Source organism: Vipera berus, assembly GCF_964194415.1.
Source record: "Vipera berus genome assembly, chromosome: 3".
Taxonomy (NCBI): domain Eukaryota; kingdom Metazoa; phylum Chordata; class Lepidosauria; order Squamata; family Viperidae; genus Vipera; species Vipera berus.
In genome coordinates, this window is record NC_138204.1 from 58,178,628 (window position 1) to 58,192,823 (window position 14,196).

The 14,196-nt window shown below is 40.4% G+C and overlaps 1 protein-coding gene across 1 annotated transcript in view; it reads right to left on the bottom strand.

Moving 5' to 3' along the window:
* Nucleotides 1-7,308: 7,308 nt before the first annotated feature.
* BTBD19 (BTB domain containing 19) overlaps nt 7,309-14,196 on the bottom strand; it is a gene marked incomplete at both ends in the record, with an annotated part of 42,784 nt that continues 35,896 nt past the window's right edge. Inside the window, 4 exons of the mRNA XM_081324570.1 lie at nt 7,309-7,443; nt 8,450-8,575; nt 10,263-10,394; nt 11,117-11,185. Of these exons, the coding sequence (XP_081180696.1) occupies nt 7,309-7,443; nt 8,450-8,575; nt 10,263-10,394; nt 11,117-11,185 (462 nt within the window). The remainder of the gene's footprint in view (nt 7,444-8,449; nt 8,576-10,262; nt 10,395-11,116; nt 11,186-14,196) is intronic.

Here is a 14,196-nt window from a genome sequence, read left to right on the forward strand (position 1 = left end):
GTGTTAGTCTGGTTCTCAGTTCCTGATTTTGTCAAAGAACAGGAATAAGCATGGAGTAAGAAAATGATTCTCTAATCAAATTTGTGATATCATATCCTTTAAAAGTCTGGTATTAATGAACTTTCCCTAATCTAGTAATAGGAAAGAGTAAAAAGGCGCCTTCTAGAATGTAAAATTTACTCAGTCTGCAGGTAACCGAAAATTGCTTATCTTGACTGGTTTATTAATAATTCTGGATAACAAGAAAATATATGTTCCATAGAATTCTATCCAGTAAAAATAGAGAGCCCCCTTAATTTCATTATGTATATATGTATGTATGTATGTACGTACGTACGCCCCTTCATGGATTACTGCCTTGTCGTGGCGAAGGGGCTTGCGTAATTCAATGAAGCTATGAGCTATGCCGTGCAGGGCCACCCAAGATGGAAAGGTCATAGCAGAGAGTTCTGACAAAACGTGATCCACTGGAGAAGGAAATGGCAACCCACTCCAGTATCTTTGCCATGAAAACCCTATGGACAGTATCAAAAGGCAAAACCATATGACGCTGGAAGATGAGCTCCTCAGGTCGGAAGGCGTCCAATATGCTACTGGGGAAGAGCAGAGGGCTAGTACTAGTAGCGCCAGAAAGAATGAAGCGACTGGGCCAAAGCCGAAAGGACACTCAGCTGTGGATGTGTCTGGTGGTGAAAGGAAAGTCCGATGCTGTAATTATTTTTTCTCCATAGGAACCTGGAATGTAAGATCCATGTAAGAATGTAAGATCCATGAATCAAGGAAAGCTGGATGTGGTCAAACAAGAGATGACAAGACTGAATATCGACATCTTAGGTATCAGCGAACTAAAATGGACAGGAATGGGTGAATTTAATTCAGATGACCATCAGGTATACTACTGCAGGCAAGAATCCCTCAGAAGAAATGGAGTAGCCTTCATAGTCAATAAAAGAGTAGGAAAAGCAATACTGGGATACAATCCTCAAAATGACAGAATGATCTCAGTTCGAATCCAAGGCCAACCATTCAATATCACAGTAGTCCAAGTCTATGCCCCAACCACCAGTGCTGAAGAGGATGAAATTGTCTGGTTCTATGAAGCCCTACAGCACCTTATAGAACTAACACCAAAAATGATGCCCTTATCATCATGGGGGATTGAAATGCTAAAGTAGGAAGCCAAAAGATAACGGAATAACAGGCAAGTTTGGCCTTGGAGTACAAAATGAAGCAGGGCACAGGCTGACAGAATTTTTTCAAGAGAATACGATGGTCATAGCAAACACTCTTTTCCAACAACCCAAGAGACGGCTCTACACATGGACGTCACCAGACGGTCAACACAGAAATCAGATTGACTATATGCTCTGCAGCCAAAGATGGAGAAGCTCTATACAGTCAGTAAAAACAAGACCAGGAGCTGACTGTGGCTCAGACCATGAGCTTCTCATTGCAAAGTTTAGGCTTAAACTGAAGAAAGTAGGGAAAAGCGCTAGGCCACTCAGGTATGAATTAAATCACATCCCTGTTGAATATACAGTAGAGGTGACAAATAGATTTAAGGAATTAGATCTGATAGACAGAGTGCCTGAAGAACTATGGACAGAGGTTCGCAACATTGTACAACAGGTAGCAACCAAAACCATCCCAAAGAAAAAGAAATGCAAGAAAGCAAAGTGGCTGTCTGAGGAAGCTTTGCAAATAGCTGAGGAAAGGAGGGAAGCGAAAGGCAAGGGAGAAAAAGAAAGATATGCCCAATTGAATGCAGAATTCCAGAGAATAGCTAGAAGAGATAAGAATGCCTTCTTAAATGAACAGTGCAAAGAAATAGAAGAAAACAATAGAATAGGGAGGACCAGAGATCTTTTCAAGAAAATTGGAGAGATGAAGGGAATGTTTCATGCAAAAATGGGCATGATAAAGGACCAAAATGGCAGGGACCTAACAGAGGCAGAAGAGATTAAGAAGAGGTGGCAAAATTACACAGATGAACTATACAAGAATGAGCTTAACATCCCTGATAATCACAATGAGGTGGTCACTGACCTTGAGCCAGACATCCTAGAATGTGAAGTGAAGTGGGCCTTAGAAAAGCTGAGCAACAACAAAGCTAGTGGAGGTGACAGTATTCCAGCTGAGCTATTCAAAATCTTAAAAGACGATGCAGTAAAAGTGCTACACTCAATTTGCCAGCAAATTTGGAAAACGCAACAGTGGCCACAGGATTGGAAAAGACCAGTTTACATTCCAATTCCAAAGAAAGGCGGTGCCAAAGAATATTCAAACTATCGCACCATTGCACTCATTTCTCATGCTAGTAAAGTTATGCTTAAAATCCTACAAGCTAGACTTCAGCAGTATGTGGATCGAGAACTACCAGAAGTACAGGCAGGATTTCGAAGAGGCAGAGGAACTAGAGATCAAATTGCAAACATATGCTGGATCATGGAGAAAGCTAGAGAGTCGCCCTGCCTATTTAACTTATATGCAGAGCACATCATGAGAAAGGCAGGGCTAGATGAATCAAAAGTTGGAATTAAGATTGCCGGAAGAAATATCAACAACCTAAGATATGCAGAGGATACCACTCTAATGGCAGAAAGTGAAGAAGAACTAAAGAGCCTCTTGTTGCGGGTGAAGAAGGGGAGTGCAAAACTTGGGTTGAAACTTAACATTAAGAAAACCAAGATCATGGCATCCGGCCCTCTCAATTCCTGGCAAATAGATGGGGAAGAAATGGAGGTAGTGACAGATTTTATTTTCCTGGGCTCCAAGATCACTGCAGATGGGGACTGTAGCCAAGAAATTAAAAGACGCTTGCTCCTGGGGAGGAAAGCCATGGCAAATCTAGACAGCACACTAAAAAGCAGAGACATCACCCTGTCAACAAAAGTGCATATAGTCAAGGCTATGGTCTTCCCAGTTGCAATGTATGGCAGTGAAAGTTGGACCATAAAAAAGGCTGAGCGCCAAAGAATTGAGGCCTTTGAACTATGGTGCTGGAGAAGACTCCTGCAAGTCCCTTGGACTGCAAGGCGATCAAACCAGTCAGTCCTAGAGGAGATCAACCCTGACTGCTCTTTAGAAGGCCAGATCCTGAAGCTAAAACTCAAATACTTTGGCCACCTAATGAGAAGGAAGGACTCACTGGAGAAGAGCCTAATGCTGGGAAAGATTGAGGGCAACAGAAGAAGGGGATGACAGAGCATGAGGTGGCTGGATGGAATCACTGAAGCAGTAGGCGTGAGCTTAAATGGACTCCAGAAGATGGTAGAGGACAGGAAGGCCTGGAGGAACATTGTCCATAGGGTCATGATGGGTTGGACACATCTTTGCAGCTAACAACAACAACGTATGTACGTATGCATGTACGTACTTACTATCACATTATACGGTTGCCCATCTCACAAGACTCTAGGTGACATGTAAGAATGATTTAAAATATACACATACAGATGCTACTGGTACAGCTGAAAAACCATCATACATCAGGAAACTGATTATATATACTACACTGCCCTACACTGGCAGTTTCCTTTTATGTCACAGTGCCCATTAGCCTTGTGGATAGAATTGAGGCCACAGTGGACAACTCTAGAAGTGGCTGTTATTTGAGCATGATGCAAGGACTTTATGAGAATCACCTTATTCAGCAGAATCAAGGTAACATGTCCTGGACACCATTTACCTACTGTGTATCCAGTTCCTTGCATCTCTCAATCTCAGTGAGGCCAAAACAAGTTTCTGCTTTCAGATTATTATTTTTTTAACAAAGTACCACCTGACAATTTTACTGCGTGTCTGCTTGATTGACATCCTTGTCTACTGTATGAGGCTAGCAGTGCACCAGCAAAATGCACTACAAAAGCCTAAAAATTCCACTTCCTTACCACTCCTTGAAAACTAATATTTCGGTTCCTTCCTCTATATCTCCTAAGAAACTCCAATGAGGTCATTCTGTACTTTGGGGCATTTTCTTTCTCACTGGAGAACCTAACTATCTGACACGACTCCACTGTTCTATCTCCTTGACTCATGCCCATTCTGAGGAAATGTCTTCAAATGCAGCTTTGCTATGCTATCAGGATTTTGGGGACTAATGCATCTCATGAGCTTGATAGAACAGGGCAATAATGAATCAAAGGCTTTTTTTTTGCTTCTACTCTTGTTTCATGGAGCAATGGAAACCGTGGAGGAGAAAAATAATGAAAAGAGAGTGAGCACTGATAAACTAGTGTTCTCAGAAATCAGCTACTATATTGATATGTTCAGTTGAAAGTGCTTCCTAGCTACACTAAACATGACTGGGATCTGTGGATGGTGAGGACAAAGCGGTTGAATAAAAGTTTGGTTCAAAGGTCACTGGGAAATGATGGTATGCAGTGGATGCTGAGTTCAAAGAGGCAACAGTGAGGATAAATTGGTCCCTGAAGTGCTATAAGGAGTGGCTGAAAGTCAAGATGTGTATTATTTGATGTTGCCAAGCAGGAGAGGGTGGAGAAATTCCCAAGGAATTTATATTTTCAAATGTAATTGCATACATGTATGTTCATACATATGGAAATGTCTTTGGATAATGCTGGCTCTCTCAGCTAAGAAACAGAGTGGGAAATGACAAGACAGGGAAAATCTTCATACTGGCTATGGATTGTGTAGGCATAAGACAGCCATTTTTACATAGCAGCTGCATACATGAGGGGGGGAAAACCCCTCCCAATGCTGTAATAAGCAACATACAAAATTAAAACAGCCTTAGAGTAAAAGCCACATGAAGCAAATGGCAATGAGGAGAGACTGTCAGCTTTGACTCACCTTCCACAACCTGCTATCTTCCAGATGTTTTAGACTGTACATCCAATCATCCCCATTGGTCAATCTGGATAATGGTCACGTTGGTAAAGAAGGCTGTTTATTGTAAGCCAATTAATCTGAGGAACAAGACTCAGAAAGACTGAGTTGGGTTCAAGAAGCAGTTGAGAGAGTAGAAGTGACAAACTCTCTTACCAATGGAATCACCTAATCCAGGGGTAGACAACCTTGGCTCTTTTATGACTCGTGGACTTCAACTCCCAGAATTCCTGAGCCGAGTTGAAGTCCACGAGTCATACAAGAGCCAAGGTTGCCTACCCCTGACCTAATCCGTCATAGTGTTAATTAAAAACAGAACACATAGGAAAAGGGAATACAGTTGTACCCTGACTTGCATAATTGACGTAAGAAAACAACAAGATGGGAGCACATTTATTAATTCAATGGATTTTCCACTTAAATAAATAAAAGGGTGCAGCTGGACAACACAGCTGTACAACCCAGAGAATAGCCTACTAGAACAGACGTGGTCTATTAACAAAAGGACTTAATTCTGAATAGTTCTATGAAGCTATTCTATAGTTTTACTGTAGTTTCAAATGCTTTCAGCGTTTGAAAGGTCTTATGTGCTCCTGGCTTTTTAAATAATGCATTTGTCAAGGTTTGTTTTGAGTATTAAATACAAGTGCTTTGGAATCGCGCATAAAATATCACAGCATAATAGGTATCTTCTACCTACTTCCAAAATGGCAAATAAAGTCATGGAGACAGGGCAGTTGGAATTCAATCATGACAAGAAACAAAAAACGTAGTATACAGCCCCATAAGGCAGTAGAGAACTAGAAGTGGGAAGGGGATTATTGCATCTTCCTTAATATCTCCAATCTGTTCTAAATCCCTCCATCTCATAAACAATTGCATTTACAATTTTTAGAAATCACATAATGCTCATGAAGTGTGGATCTTGGTTTACCTGTTTGCAACATATTTGTTATTTTAAGATTATAACTGTGTTAAGCATAAGCTCTTGGCTAATCTTACTCCCACTCTCATTTTCACACAGAGGAGAAGCTGATATTAGCAATGCCTGAACCAGGTGATTCAATATATTGCAACAGGGTGAAGGAGAGGTTTCTTCTGTATTCTCCAAGTCATTGGCCTGCCTAGCAACCAGGCACTCTCAAACAAACAAATCTAGGCTGGGCCTGGATCTTGATCTAAAGCAGCCGGGGTATCTGGCATTTACTTGACTGGAACAGCAGAAAGGTTATGTTAATAGCCACAGTACAGTCAGATCTGATTCACTTTGAATTCTTATGGCACAATGGTGGGGCAAGTCATTTACTTGGCCCAGGTTACCTTGACCCACCAGTATGCACACCTCTACAAAGCTGCTTGTAAGAGCCAATGCAGCAAGGAAGGTGCTTCTAAACTGGCACATTTAAAAAAATCTTTTAAAAAGAAAACTCACACACAATGATGAACCAATAGATTGCTATTAGTGCTGCTTGTGTGAACCATTAGGTGTTCCACACAAAAGGGTCCATTTTTATATAGTCCATTCCATTCATGTTGAATAACAGCAACAACACGCTGTTGGAGGAGGTGGAGGAGAATTCTATGAAGGCTAAGAGAAATTTTGGAATTCTCTCTGCATGATTCTCCATCTGGATAAGCAATGGAGGAAGATGGATGATATTACACACACACACACACACACACACACACTCCAATTTAAAGTATAACAAATTATTTCTATAAAGGCAAGGGCAGTAGTCTGATCAAGAGGTCAGGTAGTTTCAAGTTGGGTGCAGATTGTTACAAAACCACCCCTCCCCAGTGTAATCACTCTAAAATGTTTGGCATCTGTTTGCAAAAGGATTGTACGGTGATCTTCAGACAGGAAGACAAATATTTAATAGATACAACAAAGAACTGGTGGGATGGGCCCTATGACTGGAGCATAGCTATTTGCTCAAAAGGAACAGAAGAAATAGTGAGGAAGACAAGGCAGTGCTATCTTAAATAGCAAAAGGAGGCAAATGGGTTAAAGTAGAGGAATTAATAGCTGATAAGCTTCTCTGACAATTAAAAGCAAATTGTTCATTTTGGGTGGAAGGAACAGCCTGGAAAATAATACAAAGGGGAGGAGGTCACGCTCAAATTCTGGTCCTGTTTATGTAGGTACAGCATCCAAGGGAAACCCAAAAGCAGCAAACCATACCAAAGAGAGGGTTTTTTTTATGTATAATTTACTCAAGGCAGTGAATGTACCTGATATTCCTCCTCCTGTTTTCCCCACAACAGCAACAACCCTGTGAGGTGGGTTGCACTGAGAAAGAGCGATTGACCCAAAGACACCCAGCTGGCTTTCATGCCTAAGGCGGGACCAGAACCTGTGGTCTCCTGGTTTCTAGCCTGGTGCCTTAATCACTAAACCAAACTGGCCCTTGCCTTGGCATAAAAGTGCTGCTTCCTCCTCATTCCAAGGATACCATGTCATTTATGCTGTGGGTCAAGGTGGCGATGATGGACACGAGGCAATGTGCCACGCCGACGCTGGCACGAGGAGGATGGCATCCCACGCCTCTTCCACAGAGCATGGGTTTTCCAGGCCTCAGCAAAACTCTCTACCTAGGAGGAGGCAAAACGGTTATGGAATATTTGAACCGGTGCTGTATAGCAATGGAACTTAATAGGTAACACATTCAGAATATGTTACAGAGGCGCCATGGGAAATTGATGCGTCCCCTTCTCTCTTCTCAAAGGCAAAGAGGCCATCACCTGCCAATTACTAGTTATACTTTTCTTAGTCACAAAGCCTTTCCCTACAATGTTGGGATTACTTATTTACAACTGGGATATGCAACAAAGGATTGTAGTTTGAATAGTTCCTGTTCAGTGGGTGGCCAGCCAGACATGTCGGCTCTGATATTAATCCATTGAATCCTTCCCACTGCACACACTCACACCCCACAAAATGTCGTTAAGCAATCTATTATGGCAACAGAGCCTGTCCCATCCCAGTAGACTGTTTGGCCAGTATTTCCTTAATATATTTTTTGCTTCAGATTTGTTTGCACTTGGGCTGTGATTGGCTTTTCTAAGAAAGACTGGACAGATCAGTGGGGGTTCAAATTTTACTGATTTGTTTCATTTAATTCATCGGTGTGATTCTTTTTTAAAATAATCCCCCAAATTTTCAGTTACTATAACATGATTTTTTAAATGTCTTTTCCCTCTCTCTCTTTCGTCTACACAGTTTTCCTAACAAATGGTCTTCATAAACCATTTTACAAAGGCGTTCTTCCCAAATATGATCAGATTTTTGTACAGCTTTTGAGCACCCAGTAAGTTCTGTGAACTTCTGACACAGATGGCAGCAGCTCTATTAATTTCTACCATCTATTTTGGTGGGTGGGGTATTTCAAAAAAATAATAATCCTTTGATGGATTTCCAATCAAGTGGATGAGACCACCAGAGGCCCTATCTTGTGCAAGTTAATTCACCCCCGGGAGCAGGACAACAACGTAAGAACACGCAAGCCAAGGAAATTACAAAACCTGTACAAACTGAATGGCAATGCGCCAGGTCTGAAATGCATGCAGAAACTGCACAGAGGCTGACAGCCACCCTCACCGGAATCATCTGGTCTTTTTTGTTCTCTTCTTCCAGAGAAGTCAGCTCCCTTGGGGACAGCAGAGCCAGACGCAGCTGTGGCACCACGGGTCGTGCCATATCAGGCACAGTCCTATCCAGCACAGCCTGTAGGGAATAAGTACAGGGCCAGCACAGGTTTGAATGGCTTTAAATAATAAAGACGGAAAATAATAAACTATAAACTAGTATAAAATATAAAATATAGCAAGACAGAACTGTTATTGACTATTATAATTGCCATTTCTCAGCCCGATACTGGAGTTCAAAGTAAATCTATTTGTTGGTGCTACAATTCCTGCTCTAATTACAAAATAATATAGGGATCTTGGAAGAAAAAACATTTACTGTAGACACCTGAAATAGCAAAAGATCAGAAGGAGCTGCAGTTCACAAATGCTTATATCTTTTAATAGAGTGTGCTTGTCAGAAATGGTGCTGCCAGACTTCTGATTGTTTGCTACCATAGGCTAGCATGGTTCCCCTCCTACAATGTACCCCCAATAAGTGAAAGATGCCATTTATTGGCCGAAAGTTATTATATGCCATTATTTTCAATAGAATTAGAAATAGCCAAAGAATCATCTGATCTGTTATCACAGAACTAGTTTTCCTGAAGGATATCAGCATATCCTTCAGCATTGCGGCTTTTGTAGCTTGAGAATGCTAACAAGCCTCTGAAAGGGATGGGAGCAGTGTACTCTTTCATGACTGCCTATCCTGACATTTGAAATTACCCAGGATTAGATTCTGTTTATTCAAACACTGCAACAAAAGTCCCATTCAGACGGCGGTCCCCAACCTTTCCAGCTCCACAGACTGGCAGCGGCGGGAGGGGATGGTTTCGTACGTGCACCCGCCACTTACGGAAATGGAGTTTCACATGCTCACCCGCACTTGTGTGGCTTGGTCCCCAATAGGCGCTGCCCGGTACCAGCCATGGACCGGGAGTTGGGGACCCCTGCATTAAGAGATGGTGCAGTTCCGATAGTTTTAAAAGAGGCAATGACCACCATTTTTTTAACATAGCTTAACATGCTGTTTTTGTATAAGATTCTAAACTGAGGGATGCCTTCTCAATTGTAGACATTTTTATAGGATAGAACATTTGGATTCATTCAAATCCCGTTTTTTCATCTGGATTTGAGATGGAATCTATACTGGAGCATCAATGTACAGAAAGTGCATTTTGCTGAGTTTCCTGCATTGAAGGCAGTCAGTGCTCATGATAACAGATTTTATAGTATCAACCTAATACTGAATTGGGGCTATGGGGCCTTTATTGCAAGGCTATTGTTTTACTTGGAGAAAAAGGCTAGTTTCAAAAAAATGGTACTGAGAGACTTCAAGAGTCCTTATTCTCCAGATCTTCAGTAGGCCCTGAGTATCAGTGACTCAGTAGGCCCTGAGTCTTCGGAGAAGGGCAGGATATAAATGGAATTAAATTAAATAAAACTACTATGAATTATTGTCTCAAGTAAATATCTTTGATTACTTTCTTATTGGGCTATGTGAGGGTTTTAAAACCTCTTTTATTATACTTTTGCATGAATTACAAGATTATTAGTTTTTTATTCTCCTATCTTATCATCATCTTGTACTATTTTTATTTAATGACCATATCTCTGCTGTTATTTCAACAAGTCTATCATTATCATAATATTGTTTTACTAACACTGACTACTGCAAAGTATTTGAGGAGGATTATTTCTAGTTCTGTGAAGCTTATTTTTTTAAAGAAACCTTAAATCCTTTTCCCATTTCTCCCCCTCTAAGCTACCGTATCAGTACTTACAGACCCAACATGAGCCCATTCTCGTACAGCATTGATCAGCTTCACCTCGTCAATAGCCAAATAGTCACTCTGCAAAATAATTTGCATTGCCTGTTCTGACAGTTCCAAGAACCCACGGGTTTTGATCACCTCCTACAGAAAAAAAAAGATGCTGTATACCTCTGAGATACAGAATACAATATGAGGATGAAAAACCTTAGATAAAGATGAAGTGTCTCTGGAAAAAACAGAGGGTTAGAGCAATCCAGTTCCCCATTATATTACTCTCCAACATCATTTCTAGACTCACTGCCACCATTTCCTATTGCACCATTCAACAAAAACAACAAATATATATATTTGTTGTTGTTGTTACCTGCAAAGTCGTGTCCGACCCATCGCGACCCCATGGACAACGTTCCTCCAGGCCTTCCTGTCCTCTACCATCTTCTGGAGTCCATTTAAGCTCATGCCTACTGCTTCAGTGATTCCATCCAGCCACCTCATTCTCTGTCTTGCCCTCAACCTTTCCCAGCAAAATACAAACACACACACACACACACACACACACACACACACACACACAAAATTTACCTTGGCCATCACTGGCTATTGTGTGTAACTGTTAGGTTTTTAATGGTTATGTACTACCCAGCGTCACTGTTGTGAGGTGAATGGCCATATTAATTAAATGCATACATACATGTATTCATACATACATTCATACATCTGTACATATATACCCATGGTCCCAATAGGAAAGAAAATTACATTGATTTAAAATAAATTCTCTTTAGTCTCCAGTGTCTCGGTTAGAATGGGAAACATTGTATTGGGCCTTTCTGCATGTCATCTCAGTGTCTACCTCTTCTTACCTGAGTATAATTCTCAATAAAGGCCAAGCAATATGTTTGCAAATCTAGGAGTCCATATGCCACTGCTGCCTGTCATAAAGAGAGTAAGAATAAAAAATGGATAAAATGACTACAGTGGGTACAACTGCATTTATAGCCTATATTTTTGAAAGAATTAGTATAGGAAAGAGTAAAATAAATAAAATATTTGTTTCATGGGTGAATCCCTACATACTGTAATCATTAGCAATGCCATATAAAAAGACAGAGAATGTTGCAGTCATTTAAATTCTCTGCATTTCCCTGCTCCACTTCTCTTTTTCATAATATCTTGTTAGGACTTCCTTCTGGTATCTTTCAGATGTGTTTACTCAGAATGGGTGAAAATTGATCTTAATAACTGAGAGTATAATTCAGTGTTACTGGCAGATACATTAGATCAATTGGCCTCTCCCCAGTTACATCTAACAGGACCACCAGAACAGGAAGCCAGGGCATGTTGCAAGTCCCACAACAGGAAGGTACATCTAGACATAGAAAAGGGCCCTTCTCTGTGGTGGTTCCCTCCCTTTTCCACAAGGCATTGAAGATATAGTTTTGTCAGCAGGCTTGGGGGGGGGGGGCTCCTTTAGAACTGATCTGACTGGGTTGTTGGGTGCCATGGGGTGAATGGGGAATGGGGGACATAGCTTATTGTTGAACTAATATTGTCTGTAATTTTAACAGGAACATATTTTGTTCCTTTTATGAAAGAAATTTCAAATCAAGCTATTTTTATAGGCAAAATCTGCAAATCGCATCCTAATAAACAGTTGTGGAACCTTTTCCTCTGACCATTAATTGAAAAAAACAAATTGCATCTATATAGGACATGTGGCTTCCACATCTCATTATCTGGTATTTAGATTGCACTGACAAAATTGGCAGCAAAATTATGCATTTTTTTAAAATGCCATTTTTGTCCTATTGTCAACTTGTCACTATCTGGATTGGAAGAAGGCAGAAAATGTTCAGCCCCAGCCACTGACAATATTACTTTATCATCAGACATGTTTCTGTTGTCTCTGGAGATCAAACATTTTGCTTTTAAGTGCATCGCCAGGCTTTTTCTTCCTTTTTTAAAAAAAGTCACCGGTGCTTGCTTTAGATTCTTTAGAGTAAAGGAAACATCTATGGATGTAGTGCTGAGTTCATTTCAAAAGTATGGAGAGTAGCTATCTTGTGCGTAGACTTAATGGAGTTTCAGCCTCCATATGACATGTTTACATCCCATTTTACTTGCTCTACTGCTCCCCATCAGAATGAAACTACTGTTTTGTCTGACATATTCCAGGTTCACTAAGCAGAACTGTAGCTGGGAGTGAAAAGGAATAAAAACAGGCAGTCTGCAAGATATAAACAATTTCTGTTACAAACTATATGTGTGAAAACAATGTGATTGTGGCAAACCACATTATCCTGCCAGTTGAACTCAGGCTGCGTTCTAAATAGGGCAAGCATGCAACTCACCAACGGCTATCTTCAAAAACAGTAAATACCAAACACCACGCAAAACACACCTGACCACACACCTTTGCGATACTATTATTGGACCTTGGAATACCACCTAAAGTCTTGTTTTCTCAGTTTCAATGACTATGTGTCAATGTGCTTCTCCAATGTTAGGTTCTTGGTGCTCTCTGAGCTTGGTACTTTTCTTGCAGACATTTCATTAACAGACTAGGTATTATTATCAGATGTTTTTGTGTTTTGATCTGGTTCCTATATTTACTGAAAATAGAACACAATGATTTTAGTGGCCACACTTGGTCTTCCCCTGATCTGCAAAATGGGCTAATCAAGTAACGTATATATTCATCAATAAATACACATCATTTGACAAACAAATAAAGGAAATGCTGCCAGGTGGTTATGGAGAACACAAAAGGGGGCATCTATTTTTAAATGTGTAGGTGTGCCTCAGAAGCACAAAGGGCAAGTTTAGCAAACCCCATCATGACACCACAAAATTCATCAACTGCATACAGAGGTTTTTCCGTATGAGCTGTTCTTTTTGCAGAAAACAAGAAAGAATGTACCCACAGTTCTAACCACTACTTTCATTTTATTCCTTGCTCCTGGATTACTCTTGAATCTCTCCTGGACCTACCAATGTCTGTGAAAGACTAAAGAAGCTAATATGAACTCAAGTATAGAAGAGGCTCTTTTGTGTGATACCATACCAGTATTTCCCAATCTTTGCAACTTTAAGAAAGGTTCACTTCAACGCACAGAAATTCAGAACATTGAAAAGATATTGCATGAAATTCTGAGGACTGTTCATCAGTAGAATAATAATGTTCCAACAATGCAACAGAACAGGACCACCTTGTGTTGGGAGAGAAGAGCCAGAGCAAAGCTACTCTACGGCTATGCACAGAGTTCTAGAAACCAAGACCTGAATGTTTTACCTGCCTTTATAAAATGTAATTTCAGCCAGAGATTCCAGAAGAAAGGCTGCCGGAGGCTGTACCAAGGTATTCAGGGACTGCACACTATTCTAAAGGTCTCATATTATATAAATGTGATCCCTAAAATGATTTAAGAAAAAAGCTTATTGTAAATTATAATCTTGGACATAATATTTTATTTATTTATATATTTTAATTTATCCTGCTTTATTTTATTTTATTTTATTTTATTATTTTATTTTATTTTATTTTATTTTTTTAAAAAAGCCCCAGAAGCAATACAAATACAATATAAAGGTAAGGCAGTCCTGTCTACAGATAGTCTCGACTTACCACCATAATTGAGCCTGGAAGTCATGCAGGTTGTTAAGTGGGTCATCACATGACCAATCCAATTTTACCATACTTTTTTGCAGTGGTCATTAAGCAAACCCATTGTCTGCAACTGGCATTTTTCTGCTGGAAACCAGAAGCAAGCGCCAGTTTCCGGCCCAAAATATCATAAATCTCAGTTAAGTGACTATGGGACACTGCAAATGGTTGTAAATGTGGGCCAGCTGCTGAGTGCCCGAAATGCAATCACATGACCGTAGGGGAGGGGGAGGGGCCATTGGAACTTTGAATCTGGGTTGTAGGTACCTTTTTGTTGGG